At 43.2% G+C, this 19352-nt stretch overlaps 1 protein-coding gene across 1 annotated transcript in view; it reads left to right on the top strand.

Moving 5' to 3' along the window:
- The first annotated feature begins 895 nt into the window (after positions 1 to 895).
- jade2 (jade family PHD finger 2) overlaps positions 896 to 19352 on the top strand; it is a 293930-nt gene continuing 275473 nt past the window's right edge. The window contains exon 1 of the mRNA XM_061740530.1: positions 896 to 1220. Coding sequence (XP_061596514.1) covers positions 1188 to 1220 — 33 coding nt within the window. The 5' untranslated portion in view covers positions 896 to 1187. The remainder of the gene's footprint in view (positions 1221 to 19352) is intronic.

Here is a 19352-nt window from a genome sequence, read left to right on the forward strand (position 1 = left end):
ACTGACTTGATCCTATAGGAGTCATTATGTGGTTTATTCTGTTAAACTGCTCGTTTTGATTAGTCACGGGTGCAGTTTTTTTTAAATGTATTTCTTTTTATTTATTTCTTTAGTAGATTTGAATACTCTGAACTCGGTATGTTTGGCAGGGGAGCTGCAGGTGACGCGTCGATGCCCGTCCTCTCCTCTCCGAGGCGCAGTCATCTCGCATTTGTCAGACGAGGAAGTGCAGTTTTTCTGTAACAGTGAATTGAAAGTACGCCATAAATATGGCGCCAAAAGAGTTTTCAAGCTGATGATAAGAGCCGATCCCCCCTCCACCTCTTCCGTCGGTGTTGTCTATTTTTTTTCCTCTCTTTTTTTTGTGGGGGTGGAGAGGGAGAGCTTTCTAAAAACAAGACCCGCCTGTGCATTTGTGCAGACTAGAGGGGTGTGCAGCACGTCCACCGGCCAGAGCGGCGGAGGCAACGGCGAAGTGAAGGAGCAATGTTTGATGTCTGAAGGAGGGACGTTGCGAAACTAGCGTGCAATCTTTTTCTGACTCATCGCTTGGAATTATAGCACCATATTCTCCTTTTTTTTTTTTTTACCCCCTTTTAATCCCCCCTCTTCCTCCTCCTCCCGTAGCCTGCCACCGGCACCGAGGAGGAAAACAATCCCATTTTGACACCACGTTTGGACTATTCTTTTTTTTTTTTTTTTTTTTTTCCAAAATGCGACACGCTCCTTCCTGCGAGCGCCTTCTTCTAGTTGTTGTTGCTGCTGCGCGCACCTGGAGGAGCCGCACCGGCGGCGTCATTTCGGACTCGTGAGCTTCTGCCACTTTTTATTTTTTTTGGGGGGGGTGGGGGGGTGGGTCGGTGGATTTTATTCCGGATTTTATTCCGGATTTTATTCCGGATTTTGCAGCCGGAGCGCTGTCAACTTGCACCGTTTAGAGGAGGAGGAGGAGGAGGAGGAGGGCACGGTCCTGTCACCCCTGCCTGGCTCAAGCCAGCACCGACCGGGCATTTTTGTGTCCTCGACCCCCCTCCGATCCGCTTGGTTACAAAAAAAAAAAAAAAAAAAAAAAAAAAAAAACAACCAACCAACAAAAAAAACAAAAAAAAACAAAACGGAAAACTACATGTGCCCGGTTTCCGATGATCTCCTAACCTCCGGGACTCGCCCGCCGTCCGCGACTGAGGATGTCTGTGTATCCCAAGCTGAGCACAGTCAAGGTAAAAAAAAAGCGATATTTATACTCAAATACTAAAGAAAAAAAAATGTCATAAATAAAAAAATAAAAAAATGAAAGTGCTGAGAGCATGGAGAGCCTGGAGTCTCCTATCCGGCGGGGCTGCGTTTTTTTGCGGCTCGGTGCCCGAGCTAGGCCGGCAGCGGCGGATCCGCGCTCCCGCGGCGGGGCGCGGGCACGCCGAGCCGCCGGCGGCTCCATCCCCGGCCATGTGCCGCAAAACGCAGCGTGGAACCGGGAGGGTGGGAGGGGGTTGGACCCCCGGTCCGGAGGATAAGTCCGCTTGGACACCCTGCAGGACCAGGACCAGGCGGACTTATCTCCCCTCATAATTCTGCACTTAATATGGTGAAGTGCAGAGCAGGAGGTCTGGTGGCAGCAAACATGAACAGGTTTGGGTCGTTCCTCTGGAAAACAGAAAACAGGGGTGATGCAGCTTTTAGGAAGGCTGAGCACGCAAGCTCACACATGCACACATCAAGAAATTGGAGCAACTCCTCTGCCTCCATCACCCTCCTCCTCCTGCTGCTTCGTGCTGTGCAGATCTGGCTGGCTTAAGAGGAGGGGGGAGTGGCTGTTGTTTACCTCCTCAAAGTCAGGGCTCCATCTGTGTGTCTGAGTCCTCACCTGCTACAACAACCCGACCCCTGCCCCAAATGATGCTGCTTCATACCAGGGGGGGTTGGAAGTGGGGCATTTGCCTCCTCTGTGAATTTCACATCACATTGTGGTCATGTCCTCTTCACGATTTGCCACCAGAAACATTAAATAATGTCATGCCTGTCTATTAGTGGTTCTCATTAAGGACCGGCACACTTTAACCACATTTTTATTTTTAACTTACGGTGGCATTAGTCTTGAATCAATTAAGCTGCAATGGTCTGGGGACTTGTTAAGTGTTGCCAGTTGTGGTGGCTGCCCTCCCCTCACATCCATGTGCTGTGCACACACACACACACACACACGCACACGCACACGCACACGCACACGCACACACACACAGGACAGCCACCCTGCATGCTTCCTGCTGCCTCCAGAGTCATGTTCAAGTGCAGAGCAGTGCATGCGTCATACATGTGCTGTTCAGATTTATTCCCTCTCAGACATGCACACAACCCCCCTCCTCCTGCCGGGTGGGAAACCAGAGATGAGTCATGATGGTTTGCGGGGGCATGACAACAGTCTATCCCACTGTCACCCCCTCTTCTCAGTCTTCCATGCATCCTCTCCTCCCCGTGGTCCTCCTGCCTAGTGACAGAGATGCTTTACAAAGCATCAGGATTGGATCTGCTCCTATTTTGCATCTGTTTTGTTTTGGAGGACAGCCCTTCAGACATCCAAACATCTACATTCTCCCCTGTCATTCCTCATCTCTCTTATCCTCGCCGTCTCAGTTGTGTCATCCATCTCTCCATCTTTTTCCTGATCAAGATTTTTCTTGCTCGATTCTCCTTGGACCGCAGCCAGGGAGGAAAGTATCAACTCTCCCCGCTCAGTACATCTTGTGTAACACGAGCATGCCGACCTTTTTAAGCTCCACATGTGTCCGTACGCACACACGTGTGGGCGGGGGTGTAGCTTTGCGTGTGTACTTGTGTCTGCTGCGTTAAGCGCTGAGCTCTGATTGGTTGGAAAAGGGGGTAAGGACCCCCACGTGGTACACTGTATCGCATTAGCAGCTATGTCGTGCAGACACAGGAGAAGGAGGAGGAGGAGGGATGTTGTTCATGAATGGACCTCTGACATCACACAGGCTGTATCCTCAATCCCTCTCTCACACGCGGACACACACGCATGTAGCTGCACACGTGGACGCAGAAGGCTCCATGGCAGAGTGTGTGTTGTTCAAAAACGGTGTCATGGTAGGAGGATGGGAGCCAAGTGAGAGGCGGGATTTTTTATGCAAGTGTGTGTTTGTAGCTGCTTGCAGGCGCCTTGGGTGGCTGTCAGGTCACCGTTTCTCTGCTTCCTAACTAAGTAGCATGAAGTCTGGAAGAGTATTAGTACTGGCTGAGCTGATTTTTGGGTGTTTATGTGGGGGGTTGGGGTGGGAGTGTGTGTGCCGTGTTCTGTTTTCTAATATGCTGAAAGTGCACCTCTCATGTTGATACTGATTTAATGTAAATTTATTATAATCATAAGCTCATATTGTCTCTTTAATTCCTCTCTTTTATGAAACCCTGAAAGGAGGTACAAAAGAACTGTCCTGACACTGATGTATGTTGCTGCTAAATGCCACTTTTATGCTTAGTGTTGCTTAGTTTATGTTTTTTTGTTTTCTTTGAAAACATGAAACCAACCAGGTCATTGATTATGTTTAAGAAAATATGCAGTACAGACCAAAAGTTTGGACACACCTTCTCATTCAAACAAATGGGGAAGTGAGTCCAAACGTGTGGTCTGTACTGTATATTTATGCATTACCCTGATGTGAGTCGTCATTTCTCTCTGTCGATGACCCTGCCGTGGCCTGGAGACTCATTTGCAAACTCATGCACGTCATGTGCGCATGTTAACCTGTGATCCTAGTTTAACCTTGCCATGTGAAGATTCTTTCATTGTAGGAGATGTCTTTTTATTTATGGACTTTTTCTATTTTTTTTCTAAAAACCTTCGATAAGAAGTGGATTTCATCTGGTGGTTAATGAACTGACTGTATTTGCTATTACTACTTAGTTATTGATCACCAGCTGATAAGATTATAATGGAAAAAAAAGTTCAGCTTGACTCCTGCATTCAATAATGTGTCTACAGTGTGAGTCTAAAAGCGACAGAAGTTTTGCAGCGTGTAGCTCAGTGGGTCCCCCTATAGGTGTGGAGGTTAAGTTGCTTTTACAACACTGGGAAGTTTACTCTTGTTTTCATCATTCATTTCTTGAGTCCCTTCGTCCCCTCTGCCGTGATGTCCACTGTAGCTCGGTGCGCTAACTCCTTCACTGTTGATGTGTGACATAGTGCCATGAAGCCGTGAAGCCGTTATTGCAAACAGCGACCTAGTCCACAGTTACTTTGAGTGTTTTTTGTTGTTGTATTTTTTCCAACAGGAAGACTGCAACAGCTAAATTACACTTCCTAAAAATAATTAATTAATCCTTCAAATAAAATTGTAGTTCATATTTTAACATAAGAAAATCTCTTTAGTGTCACATTATTTGACCTAAAGATGATTTGAAACTACGTCCTAGTGGTTGTAATTGGTATTGCATGAAGTTGGTTTTTGGTTTCCTGTTTTTTTTTCTCTTTTTTGGTTTCATCTGTATAACATATTCGGATCTGTGCTATTTGTTTTTATTTCTATAAAAAAAAGGGACTGCCCCTTTCAGAGTGAAGCTGACTCATATCTGAAGCTCAAGCAAATGAGCCGGAAATGTTTACATTTTGATCCGGTGTTCGATGCTTCCTTATGCTCTTCCCTTTTCTGATGCTCAGTTTGAACTTCAGCCACTGATTGTGTTGTTTTGTGGTTTATGGAAAGTGTCGCCAATGAAAGAAAAACTGGCTTTGTAGTGTATTGGTGAGGAAGGAAGATACCTATTAAGAGTATAGTGTGGAAGAGGGAAGCTGAAGCCAGCTGAGATGGAAGGAAGGACGAGAATGAGTGTTGAAGAAGGAGGGCACAATGACAGATGACAGGAGGTGTGGAGGAAAGGGCGTGCAGGTAGTCAAGCAAGGGCTTGGTGGTTGAGGTCAGCAGGAGTGTGAAGGGCAGAGCTCTCGTCCTCCACCTCCTCGTGCCTGTTGTCGGTCCGCTGGTCCCTTCTGCAGCTAATGAACTCCTGATGCCAGTGGAGACAGTAACTGAGATCAGTCTTTATCACACTCTGCACTTCCCTCACTCTTCCTCCTTCTGTCCTCCCACCTATCCTCCTCCTCTCCTCCTGACTTTGTTGGCAGGGCCGCAGCCATCCTGGCTGTGACTCACCTCCTTCATTGTTTGTCAGCAGATTTCAGCAGATGAAGTTGGAGGCTTAGAGAGGAAGAAAACTTGGACATCAGCCTGTTTTTCTTTTAATCTTTTCTCTCTTTCTCCCATCTTTCTGCATTCCTCCTGCTCCTCCCTGCTCCTGTAGTGCAGCGTGAGCTGTGGCAGTATGAATAAATATTATGCTAATGAGCTGGGGTTTGGCATCAGCAAGGTGATAAAGGAAATCTATTTGACTCCCGTGGCTCATTCGTTCGGCCCGCCGTCTTTCCGGTTAGTGTGTATACGTGTGTGTGCATCCCGTACATTGAATAGTCTATGGTTGTGCACAGGTTAACCCACTCAGTTTCTCTGCCATCATAACTTTTATTACTTATCTTTAGATGACACAACTGAGCATCATTTCCTGTTTAATTTCTTCCTTCAGTTTTTCCCTGTTTTTGTCCAGGTCTTGTTTACAGTGTTTAATTGAGACTAATTTCCTTTAAGACGTGATCTTAATTTAAATCACCACCCGGATGATAATATTGTGATTTAGCCATTTGATAATAGCGTCTCAGTTCTCTCCTGAAAGCGAGTTAATGCCGTGAAAGTTTCTGTCCCGCGTTGCGTGATCCATTTCTGGAGACAAAAATGGGGATAATGCTGCTCATTTTTGTAAGACTCTTCAGCAAGGTATTCATAAAAGATAAGAAAAGACAGTGTAAAGTTGGTTTCCCTTGTGTAATTATGATTATAAAATCATAAAAACTGTCAAGTGTGTCTTGGTGTAAAGCTTTAAATGTAATGCACTTGCTTATCGTGTTTGCTCCGCTTGATTTACTCGTTTGTTATGTCTTCTTCAGAAACTCAAAAGTCTTTTTACTGCCAAGGTTGAAAGGTTTTTATCCAATTTGGCAACAGATTCGAAGAAAATAACTTGATAATTCCTCATTATTGCAGCTATTGCAATATTACATCACTTTGTGCTGCTTTCACTGGTATGAAAAGTGCTCTATAAATAAAGTCTGATTGAGTAGAGGCACAAAAAATATGTTGAAGTAACAGCAACAACAAAGTTAATAAGTCAAAAGTTCCTGCAGGGACACAAGACGGAGCGGTGGCTTTGATTCGGGAGTAACCTCTAATGCCCCTCCTTCATTCAGTTACTTATTGTTGATTGTTTAGTAGAAGACATTGTTTTATTCTTAATATATTTTTGTCTGAGTTATTTTATTCTTCCCTGAGGAAATCATCGCCCTCCTTGCGAGAGCAATGTCAGACAGCTAACTAACTTAACGAAGACAACAGTCCTCTCTGTTCGACATTAAGAGCGCGCCTCTTTCCATCCAGCGTTTCCCCACGGAGCGTTCAGCGGGGGGTCCACGGGGGCAGGGGATGATGGGAATGGTGGCGGTGATATCAGCATCAGAGAGTGACTCATGGCTGATCCTAAGTGGCGCTGCGCCTTCCAGTCAGTCACGAGATGTTGGTGTGTGTGCGTGTTACTGAGGGAAGTCGTGATTGTGACAGAAAAGCTTCCTGGCTGAGAGCCTGAGCACAGCTGCACCCTGCGGTTCACTCTTTTCACTTTGCGGTTAATTTGTGGTTTTCCACCTTTTTGTTTTGCAGCTTTCACTGCATCAGTTTGTTCTGATGCAAAGAGATTCACACACTTTATCATCCAGTTGTGATAGAAGTTTTGTTTTTAGCCTTCTTTTTAATACGTCAATTGTTGTTTGTGTGATTTATCTTTGGGAGAAAACAGTTTCACAATTTTCTTTGGGCATGGTAGCATCATTTTAGCAGCGCAGCAGATTGCATAATCCTAATTTTGTCCAAGCACTCCTGTCTGCTTTAAAACCAATAATCCTGTAAAATGTGGGATTAAGAGCAGAAGAGACATATTGCTTATAGAAGAGAGGGACATTCACCAGATGTGAAAAAGTAACAGGAAGGATTTACATCATGTGGAAATTGATCCAATTTCTGACTTTAAACATCTAAATTGGCTAATGATTGACATTAAACTCAATTTTATTTATGTAGCGTTTGTTACAACAGACGCTATATAAATAAAGTTGTCTCTAGGATCTTTCCAGAGACCAATAACATGACCCCAAAACAATTATTGCATAAATAATGGCAGGTAAAAACTCCCCTAGTGTGAGAAAAGCCTAAGCCAACAGTGGCAAAAAAAACTCCTCTTTAGGAGGGAAGAAACCTTGAGTAGGACCTGGATCATAAGGGGGAACCTTCCTGCCGAAGTCTAGCTGGGCAGAGCAGGAAAAGGGAGATCAGACGAGGAGAATGAACAAACAGAGAAAGGAGAGACAGACACAATGGTTAGTTGGTGTAATATAAGGTTGACTATGTAAACAGATGTAGACAGCAGACACTGAGGTGATTAGAGGAGGGGCGGGGGGCTGCAGGTCACCATGTCAGTAGTTATCCAACAGACACCTATACAGACAGGTGGAAGCACGCAGTGGGATGATCAGGGGGGGGGACTGCAGGTCAGCATGCAGCTCCTGAAGCTCTGGCCTGTAAACATGCACAGAAGAGAAAGGGGGGATCAGACCAGCACAATAAACTACAAGAACAATGGAGAACAATGATGGTGATGAGATAATTCTAATTAATAACTAAGTTGATCTGAAGAAAGGTAAGAGGAAAGAAGGATGGGTGAGGGCGGGGCACCGCTCAGCGGATCATGTTGGTGTCCCCCTGCAGCGTAGGTGTATAGTAGCATATCTAGGATGGGGATAAGTTCCCCATCCTCAGCATTTTGGATCAGCTGGAGCCTATTCAGCGAATTACTTGGACATCCTGCTAATAACACATTACAGTAAATATAGTCTAGAAGTTACAAACACCGTAACTAGTTTTTTCAGCATCACTCTAGGAGAGGATGCTCCTAATCTTTGCGATATTAAGGAGATGGACATGGACATGTTACAAACCTGATTAATATGCTGTTTCAACCACAAATCCTGAACAAAAATAACACCAAAGTTTTGCACAGTTGTACTGGAAGCCATCGCAACACCATATAATTGTTTTATCGTAATTTAGGCACAAAAAAATATTGGACAATATTGGATGTCCCTAAGACGTGCCTGAACGTTAGCTAACGGTTCGGTTTCATCTAGCTTCATAGACAAATACAGTTGCGTATCATCAGCATAGAAATAAAAATGTATGAATTTATAAATTTTACCAGTGCTGTTTCTGTGCTATGATGCATTCCGAACCCTGACTGAAAAACTTCTAGATATAGATATATCATTTCTATACAAATGGTCACATTACTGGCTTGCAACTACCTTTTCCAGAATTTTAGATACAATGAAAGGTTGGAAAATGGTCTATAATTAGCTAAAATGTCTGGGTCAAGGGAAGTTTTTTTTATGTAAAGGTTTAATTACTGTAACTTTGAAAACCTCTGGTTGATCTGGTCCAGTATTGTCGTGCCAATAAGAGAAAGAACATTTTTGAGTAGTGGAGCCTGGATGGGGTCTAACATACACGTGGATGATTTAGCTCTCTTGACGACTGAGGTCAGCTCAGGAGTCTATAAGAACGAAACAGTCTAGAGTCAAGTCAGAGCCTAAGGAAGTCGCTAAAGCTGAAGAAGTGAACTGATGCTGGTCTATAAAGCTCTGAATGGTTTAGGACTAAACTACAGGGAGCTCCTGACCCAATATAAACCTTCCAGACCCCTCAGGTACCAGGATCCAGGTTTTTATCAGTTCCCAGAGTCAGAACCAGACATGAGAAAGCTGCATGTAGCTTCTATGCTACACATGTCTAGAACAAACTCCCAGAAGCCTCAGATCAGCTGAAACACTCAGTTTATTTAATTCCAGGTTGAAGACTCACCTGTTCTTAGCTGCATTTGAATAAAGATCCAAATCTGTAATGTTACTTTGAAGCTTGAGTTTCAAAACCTTTGGTTGTCCACTTCTTCCTATACAGTTTATGTTTTGCACGCAGAGAGTAAGAGAAAGTAGGACCACATGTGCACCTGTTGCTGAGAGAGGAGTCGCTGAATCTCCTGTTGGACGGGAGTTTAGTACCCTCAGTTTCTGTGCAGGATGCGTTTGCTCACATTTTATTGAGTGTGGGTCACTGAAGGGAGCGAGGTGTGAACTATTACACTGCCCGTGGAGGCAGCTGCATCGATTTAAAGCAGAAGCGTGTCTGTTCCGTCAAATATGTGTGAGGTGGACATATGAAAAACACGCCTGAAATACCTCGCGTGCCGACAAGCTGTCACGGCCTCGACTCTGCAGCCCTGCAGGCGGCTCTGTGTGGCCGAGGGAGCGCACAGGCCGATGCTGTAACATCTCACCACTTTGCATCTGTTAGTCAAGTATCAAAGTACTTAATTTCAATCTGATGGCACAGATATAATTGCATAAATATACTGTTTGCTGGCTAAAATATCAAGATGCCTTCGGCGCTCGAGGGCAAAGGATTACTAAGGCCAGTAGGCTTCCCCAGTAGGAGGCTTTGGACGGTCCATGTAGAGTATTCATGGCTGTGTAATTGTAGCAATTACATATGTTGGTCAAGACCAACATGCCGAAATTGCCGTCCATCAACTCGTGAAGCTGAACGTTGGAAATTGGAGAACGTCATGCAGAACTTGTCTCCTAACCGCAGCGTTTTATCTAAACGGCAAACCGAAAGAACCGAACGCTTATTCTTGACGTCATGCGGACCGAAAGATTGTTGGCCACCTCTTTTATCCAAACGCTGAGTCACCGGGGTGTGTGTGTGTGTGTGTGTGTTGGTTGGTTGGTTGATATGGTCTTTCTTGCACACCTGATGGCATGGCTGTGATGAGGAGGTTCGATGTGTTCCTGATTTGTGTCAGATTGTTTTTCTTTTCTTTTCTTGCTGCAGATGCATCTTTACTTATCTTTACAGCCGCGTCTGTCTGTGTGTGCGTGCTAATGCGTTTTAAAGTTCAAGTTAATCCTCGTGTCTGGATGGAAGAAGTTGGGAAGAGTGAAACTAGACATTACTCCCAACTGACATCCGTGATAGTGACTCTTTACCTCAGTTCAAATTCAGACTCAAAACACATCTATAATTTCTTCTTTACTTTATTTTATATTGTTCTTCTGTTTTTATTTATTACATTATGTTATGTTTATTTCATTATGAAAGTACCTTGATAGGTGCTGTTAAAAAAAATATTATTATTATTTTATGTTTTTTGTACATATTTTATTGAATCCAGGCAAAAATATTATTATTATTATTATTATTATTATTATTATTATTATTATTATTGTGTTATGTGTTTATGGTGCCGATACAACATAAGCAATGCACAGTCAAATGGTGCACTTGCACACGCACACATGAAGAATGATTCCTGCCCGTTGCATCTCGTCTCGTCAGTCGTTATTCTTTTCCCCGTATGAAAAATAAAATAAAAATAAATCAAAGATGATGAGAAAAGAGCAAATTTGGAGAGTTGGAGAGGAGAAGATGACTGGGTCGGGCAGAGAGTGATGGAAGGAGAAGGAAAGACACTGAGGAGAGTAGAAGCTTGGGAAAGCATCTATGGTGTTGGAATTGGGGGACGTACATCATGTGAAGCTGAAGGAAACTTTCGTTGTTGTCGAGGGGTTATAAGATCCTTTTAGGGTTTCTGCTCCCCCGGCACGCAGGTCTCGCTCTGGTCAGTCAACTCGCATCAAAAATAAGGAATGACGAACATGCAGACACTTTAAATTCTCTGACACGCGAATCTCCTCCCCGGACGTGCAGTCAGTCACCTACATGCACACGCAGCACTGCCGGAGAGACGGCTTGTTATGAAGCAATTTATATGCAAGGATTCTTTATCAAACTGACTGACCTCCAGCACCTCGAGGAGTGCCAACTGTGTGTGTGTGTGTGTGTGTGTGTGTGTGTGCGTGTCTGCTCATTTCACATCTCCAGATCCTTGATGCTTGTGTCACACGATGATGCAGGCGTGCATCACTGCCCTTTCTCCCTCCTGGTCACTTAGCTTTCTTAGCGGAGAACACCTCAGTCTCCCCTTTCAGATCGTCCAGCTGTCACTTACTGTCTGTTTCCATCGTTGACGACCGGCCCAACGTCTCCTGACAGCCAGAGACCGTGATTGTGTGCGCATACGCGTGCGGCTCGCCGGGCTTCTGGAGCCACAGCCTCTTAATAATAAATCAGCGTTACGGCGACCCTTGTTGCGTTGACCCTAAAGTGCTCCGAGAGACGCCAGCCCTCAGCGGTGCTTCTGCCGGAGCAAACGCAGCGTTATCTACAGGGCTGTCGGGAGGGAGAGGACAGCCTGCCATGCAGGGGAGTGACATACTTGCAGACAGATAAAACAGATGGCAGGCAAATGGGTAGACGGGCAGCAAGGCAAAGAGTCAAGCAGTCAGACGGACAGAAGGACAGATGGCAGGCTTACAGGCAGACAGACGGACAGACAAAGCAACAAATGGGATGCGGCCAGTCAGACGGATCTGAAAGCTGGAGGACAGGGCGTATGGTTGAATAGTTTAAAAGAAAAAAAATTAGTTTCTTTAGTCTTTTTTTTTTTTTTTTTTTTTTGGACCTCACTGAAAAAGTGTGAAAGAGTGAAATGCAAGGTTTTTTTTAACATTGTTGAATTAAATCTATTTTATACAGCGCAACAATACATGTTCATCAAGTTAGAATAATACAATGAAGGATTTGGATTTTGTGAATAAGTTGTAATCATTTTAGTGATTAGATTTAGTTATGGACATCAGATAAAGCAAATAAAAGACCCGGAGTTGACATCAGGCCTTCAGTTGGCAGCTGTTCACTACTAATTTGAAGTGCGAGCAACTCTCGGTGAGGAAAACGAGAAGCCTTTCCTTGGTGAAGAACAAAAATCAGAAGACACCTCTTTTAAATCTAAATGTGTAGGGTTTACAGCAACGTGTTCAATTCTGGTAACGTTCAACAACGGGAGAGCCGCCCCGGAATCAGATTTTTCAGACCAATGAAACTTCCACAAAATGGTTACAGAGTGACAGTAAGTGACTACGTTTACATGCAGTCAAAATTCGGGTTATTGCTAATATTCCGGTTACTGAAACATTCGGAATATTCCGTTTACATGCGTGAGCAAACAGGGTTATCCCTGTATACATGGTAATGAATCATTCGGGATATCTGGATCAAACCAACAACGCGCGGAGAACGTGATGACGCAATTAGCGTCATTTCTGCTTCTTCTTCCTGTATCCAAATTCAAAACAAATGCTGCTTTGCGCAACTGCTCACCTACTCACCTTCTTGTAAATCTTGCTATCCCGGTACTTTCTACCGTCTATAAATGCCAAAATGTTCATATCCTTCATTACATTTATGAAGTGATTAGTCTCCTCCTCACTCCAAAAGTGTGGCGTGGTCTTGGTTTCTCCGTGTTTATAAGAACTTCCTGGACTCAAAAGACCAGGATTCCTTGTGAACAGAGCATGCGCAGAAAACAAATTGATGTTCCGTTTGATGGGGATATTCCGTTTGGCGTTTACATGACCCAATATTCGGGTTTTAAAAGGAGTAACCCAGGGGTCATATTCCGTTTTTTAAAAACCGGAATATGAGCAAATTCGGGTTATTTAGGGGTTATTGGTGTTTACATGGCCGTGCAAATTCGGGTTATTGCCAATATTCCGGTTTTAAAAGGGTTATTGAGTGCATGTAAACGCAGTCAGTGAAAAGTGTAGAAGAGGAGGAAAGGAAGCAGACTGCATCACGCGTCAAACCTGGCGAGGGCAGTGTTATGGTGCGGGCTGCTGGTGGATCAGGCTCACTGGCGGTTCTTGGCAGTGAGACCGCTGGCAGACCTGACCTGACCCGTGGAAGGAAACGCTTACGACCTTTGAAGTCACCTGATGTCAACTCCGTTAATCCCAAGCAGCAACTGAAGGAGCGGTGAAGCATCTCCGAGGAGGAAACTCAAGAATTTGATGAACACGATGACTTAAGACGCTCAATAAAGGAGGGAATCATAAATGCAACGTTTTAGTAAAACTTCTGAATCACTTCTAAATTGCGGAGGTGTTTAAAGGCCAATTCTATTCCATCCACTTCGTGCCTTGTGGCACGTAAGGCCTCAACAGAGCTCCTCCACTTCTGACGGTCGGCTGCTGCAGTCCTCACTTCCAGCCATGATTTCCATCCTCTTTCCCTTTTTTCTCCTTCTCGACGGTACGTCTCCAGGTGGTCTTTGGTCTTCCCTGTCTTCTCTTCCCTTCTGGTGCCCAAGTCATTGCTATGTTGCAGTCGTTGTTGTGGTCCTGCCGCAGTATGTGCCCAATCATCTTCCATCTTCGCAACTGCACCTCATTGCTGAGTAGGGCTGGGCGATATATCGAGATTTTAATATATGTCGATATATTTTCAAACGCGATATGGTATGAGACAATATCGTTTATATCGATTAAAAATGTTTTATTTTTTTTTTAATGATTTTGATATAGCTTATTTTGTGACAAATTGACTTGAATGTTTTATTTGAGATTTGCACAAATGTTTTGTTATTTGCACAACTGTCAACCTCAGTGGAAAAGTCTGCCTGTTACTGTCTACATTGTATTAATTGCACAGTGTATTTTAATTTAATTGTTATGCAGGAAAGGGATATTTGTTTTATTTTATTCAAAAAGCATTTTTATTCTATATATGCAGGCAGTTTATGTTGTTAATTTCATTTGTTTTATACATTTTGATATTGTGCAGACCTCTGTTAACAAAGGTACCTGTGTGACATTTGGCACGAGGCTTTGTATTAAAACTGACCGTTTTTTTAAGGGTTTGCCTCAGAAAAAAATGAGGCTAACAGAGATGCTATGCTATAATGCTTTGGGGGAAACCCCAATTATGGCACAGAAAAAATATTGATATATATCGAGTATCGCCATTCAGCTAGAAAATATCGAGATATGACTTTTGGTCCATATCGCCCAGCCCTAGCATCTATTATGAAATACGTCGACAGTCTTGTTGTCTTCTTTGTTCATTTTCCAGGTCTCACATCCGTATAGTAATACTGGTACTACTAGTGTCTTGTACAACTTCAGCTTTGTTCTTCTGGTGATGCTGTTAGAGCTCCAGGTCTTCCCAAGTCTGACAAATGCTCCTCTCGCTTTCGACAGTCTATTCTTTAGGTCCTTCATTCCGCCTCCCTCTTTACAAACTGTGGCTCCTAAATAGGTGAACTGGTCTACTTCCTCGATGAGTTGCCCATTGATTTGGATTTTCTGCTGATGGTGTAAAATCGAATCCGTAAAAGCTTCTGGCCCCACCTGTATGTTGATACCTGTGTTTACACCCACGGTAAAAACACCTGTGATCCCACCTGAAGAAATTGGGAAAACCAACAGGAAGAAGTGGCAGCGAGTGCGAGCGAGCTGTTATAAACTGGCTGGCAGTTGCAGCACACCCTAAAACAGTTGTGTATCAAGTGCATGCTATTACTATTTGAACAGGAACAGCTGTTCTCTCCCGACTTACTCCTCAAACACACATTGTTAGTCGCTATAAAACGTACCCTTCTTTATTAGCGCAGGGCCGCGTTAGAGAGCCTGTGAACTGGTTAAATGGCTAACAGGTGGTTTTCCACCCCACCTGCAATCCCTGCGTCCGCATTTAGCCATCTCTTTTTCTTCTTTGAAGGCATGATTTGTTGCAGATTTCAGTGAACAGACCCCTTTTTAAGCGTTCCGTCAGACACGGCGGTCTCGCTGGTGTCATAGTTGGCCAATTAATTTGCTCTCCAGGCCATTAGCTTTCCCAGCATGCATTAGTCAGCCTTCTCACTGTTAATGCTTTTGGCTGACTCAAAGCTTTGCACTGAAAATGTGGCATTCACCAGATGATAGATGAGAACAGAGAAAGGTTGATATAGCTCAGATCAGAGGGAGGAATATTCTCTGGCTCCGAACCATAAGCGGTATTAATATAATGTGCTGTATTTTATTCCTGCTGGTAGAAGTTTCTACCCATGTAAGCAATTGCCTTAGCTCTAAATCAAGTAAGCGCTCTTGCTGACTTGTATAAAGTAAAATCAAACATTTACTCAAGTGATCTTCAGTAAAATATAATCACTGGAATATTTCTTCAAGGACCAAGGTCTCATAAACCCGGAGCACATAACAAATGTGCAGACCTATGTCTTCTGTCTTTTTCTTGTAATTTCTCTTGAGTATTTAGAAAAAATACTTCAAATTTAGTTTGGGTTTTCGGTGAGAGATTAGTGAACAGAAAAGGAAAACTTCCAGCTTGTTAATAAACTCTCCGCACCATTTCAAGATAAAACCCCTTCCTGAATTTTACTGAATTAAACCCCCACAAGCCTTTTTTATATCTATTGATGTGATTATTTAAGCTTATTCAGCAATAGTTTAAATCGATTTGAAGTGTTTTACAATGTAGGAACCGATGAATCCCAAAACAAGCACAACAAAATGAAAAAAACCCCAAAACAAAACATTATTGGATCTGATTTGTTAAACAGAAGAGTTAAAACACTTTGGAAGTCTTATCTAGTAAGTAAGTAAGTAAACTTTATTTGTACAGCGCCCTTCACAGACCATGGTCACAGAGCGCTTCACAGTTAAAATAAAAACACAGTTAGGGATACATACAAATTTAAGATTAAAAGGCCAAGACAACACATTTACAATCATAACATCATAACATCTTTGGGATGCATGGTTGCAAAATTGCACCGTGCACTCAAAAAAGGTCAAATTGAATTAATAACCATTATAAAGGAAGAAATGGGTATTGTAAGTTTGCACCCCCCCAAATGAATACAAGGATCTTGAATCAACTTTAAATATAATCTATAATTTGGACCTTTGCTTTAAGTTCTTGTGAGGAAAGTTCAACATACCTTCTAATTTCCAGCTTTCCAGCAGCAACCTAGATTGGGATTTGGGGAGAAATCAGCTGTTAGTTTGATATATATATATATATAAAAATATATGAGGCTGTGCATTAAAACCCGGTTTTGAGCTGGAGAAAAGAAAAGACGCCCCAAAGTTCGATGCTACTAAAACCACACTTCACAGCGGGGATGTTGTTGGTTCCAAACAAACCTTCTGCAATTACAGAAAGAAAAAGTCATTGTTTTTCCTCGTGTGACATTAATAGCTATTCCATGGGGTTCCAGAGTAGATGTAGATTTTCCCTAAATTTAGCCGGGCTTTGGGTGCTGTTCATTATAAGAGAAGGTTTGTTTTCTTCTGATTCCTCCGAGTCTAGACAGAAGAACAAAAAATGCAGGAGATTGTTGTCACATGTGGCGTGAGCTCCTTGCACTTGCCAGAAAGTCTCACTGCTCCGTTAAATCCGTCCACAGGACTCCTGGCAGCCGTCCCGCTGTCTTGTCATTGATTTTGGAGGTGTGTCCTGTTCTTTGTAGCATCATTGTTCCCCCATATTTTATCCACATGTTGATGATAGTCCCTGATGTACTCCGCGCCGTATCTAGTGTCTGATGGTATTTCTTTTCTTTTGTATCTCTCGCTGGATCAATACTTTTCAATTATGAGATGTTGGCCATGATTGATAGCTTTTGCTGACATATGGGTTATGCAGTCCAAGACAGCATGACGTTGATTTTTTTTAATTCTTGACGATGCAATACTCTCTTTCTCTTTTTTCAATTTACTACAAATACTGTGGAGACTTTTCTCAAAATCTACCCTCTAAAATGGGAGTATACACTTTTTATATGCACTCAGGGATCAATAAATCCCACACTTTATAACTCTGTGTGCATATGTGTGCATGCATGAACTAGTCTAGGCATTTTTTGCCCCTGGCTGATGTGAGTCATCATAAAAAAGGAAACAAACAAACAACAACCCCCTCCACACACACAACAATTAAAAGTAGGGTAAGGCCCTGTCCCAATACTCCCCCTACCCCTCGTTTTCATCACTACCCCTACATTTTGCACGTTCCTGTGAGGGTAGTGGTGTCCCAATTCCTCTTTTCACCTGGGGGGAGTGGAGAAAACGAGTGGTAGTGGCTATGAATCTGTCCCTACGGAGCAAGGGTTTTGCGATCCTCACTAGCTGACCTAGGGACCAAAAAATTTCCCAGAATGCTTTTCGTCGTCATTTGCGGACTGAATAAAAAAAAAAAACATGGCGGACATTTCTTATTTTTTAGTGAATAAAATCAATATTTTGAGTTAGTTTCTGCATAAAAATGAGTTTTGATTACATTTCTAGCGAGAAATATATATTTTACTTTCATAATATTCACTCAGTGAATGTACATAATCACTTTTTTGCCTGTTGTTCGCGAAGATCGCACCGGAATAAAGGCTGTTAGGTTACGCCGTAGGTTACGTAACCTATGCCGTAGGCTACGTGACCTACGCCGTAGGCTACGTGACCTACGCCGTAGGCTACGTGACCTACGCCGTAGGCTCTGCGTCGATTTGACTCGCCGACCGAAGACAAACATAATTTGCAGACTCGTCTCAGATTGTGACCAAGGGAGCAAGCATTTTTTTGTGAGAAATAGAGAGAAATAATCCTGTGACTCGTCAGATTTGTTTTGGATGTTTCTGATATAATAGTTTTCAGAAACCACAAAGTAATCCAGCTGTTATCTGGGTAATTTACACACTTTCAGATAAAGCTGAAGTGAAGATAGCGGAGCTGATTTATGGTTCCACGTTAAATCGACGCAAAGCCTACGGCGTAGGTTACGCGGCGACGCGCGCCGTACGCCGTACCCTACGCCGTACCCTACGCTGTACCCTACGCCGTAGGCTCTGCGTCGATTTAACGCGGAACCATAAATCAGCTCCGGAGCCGGCAGGCATGCAGAAATCACATAACAGGCGTAGCTACAACTGTTAGATCTCATCTATTAAACCAACATTTATCTTCCTAAATGATTTATTTCAGCCAGCGGTAATTCTCAACAGAGCTGCAGGTTTCTCCCCCGGGACGATGGCGCTGCGCGATCACGTCTGAACTCCGGCTGCTGCTGCTGCGCCCCGGTCTCATCATCGCCGAAAACATCGGATCAAATTTCTTAACAGGCGTTATTTGGATAAACTGAGCCCAGGTTGGGGATCTTAACAGTTACTTTTACGCCTGAAAAAATATTCAAACTTATTAAAGTGGCATATTAACAGCGCTACAGCAGAAATTAAAACAGCTTTTGGCTCTCAGCTTCCTGATCAGGGTAGGGATGAAAACGAGGGGGAGTAGGAGAAATGGGACAGGCCCCTGGGAAGATTTCAAGTGCCCTAAAATCTGTCCCTTCTTTTTTAGGGGTAGTGAAGAAAAGAAGGGCGAGTGAAAGAAAGTAGGGCTAGTGAAGAAAAGTAGGGGGTGTGTTGGGATTGGGCCTTAGTGATTCTACACAGTTACCCAGAACACGAAGCTAGTGCTCTGTGCTTTGTTGATGTTTTGTTTTAAAAATGAATGTGACATCATCCAGAAATCCCTTACCTTACCTTTAATGAAAATGAAAACTAATTGCAATTTGAGGACGCGTGACATTGTGATTACTCAAACTGTCAGCAGGTGACGTTTAATAGAAGTAAAAGTCCAACAAAACAAGACACAAGTTGAGCCACAAATGCATTAATCATTTATGTTTTCAAAAAAAAATGCAGTTCAGTCTTTCGTGTCCAATTTGAGTCAGCAGTCCACTGGATCAACAAGAAGTCCCCACAGGTCTCGTACGTCCTTCTTAAATGGAAAGGGAAAAAAAAAAATCAATAATAATTTGCGGGAGCCTCTGAGACGTGAGACCTCTGTGTCGTTGCCTTGGATGCGATGCAAGGGAAATTTCTATCGGAGTACTTTTTTAATTACTGCGGAGGGAAAGTGCAAGTATTTTAGGATGAAGGACAGCTGAACATGAGCATGACGACGCAACAGAGAGAAAGCTCTAGCTCTGGGGACACACTCCAAGCTAAAGTGTGGATGTAGAAGGACTGAAAGGAGAGAATTAGCGGTGCCTTCACACTAGGAATGGGCGATATTTTACCATTCACGATAAACCGTCAAAAAAATTCCCCATGGTAAGAATTTGTCATCTCACGGTAAAAACGATAAATTGAGGAAATGAGCCTGAAAGAAAGAAAGAAAGAAAGAAAGAAAGAAAGAAAGAAAGAAATGAGCCTGAAAGAAAGAAAGAAAGAAAGAAAGAAAG

Source organism: Cololabis saira, chromosome 14, assembly GCF_033807715.1.
Source record: "Cololabis saira isolate AMF1-May2022 chromosome 14, fColSai1.1, whole genome shotgun sequence".
Taxonomy (NCBI): Eukaryota; Metazoa; Chordata; class Actinopteri; order Beloniformes; family Belonidae; genus Cololabis; species Cololabis saira.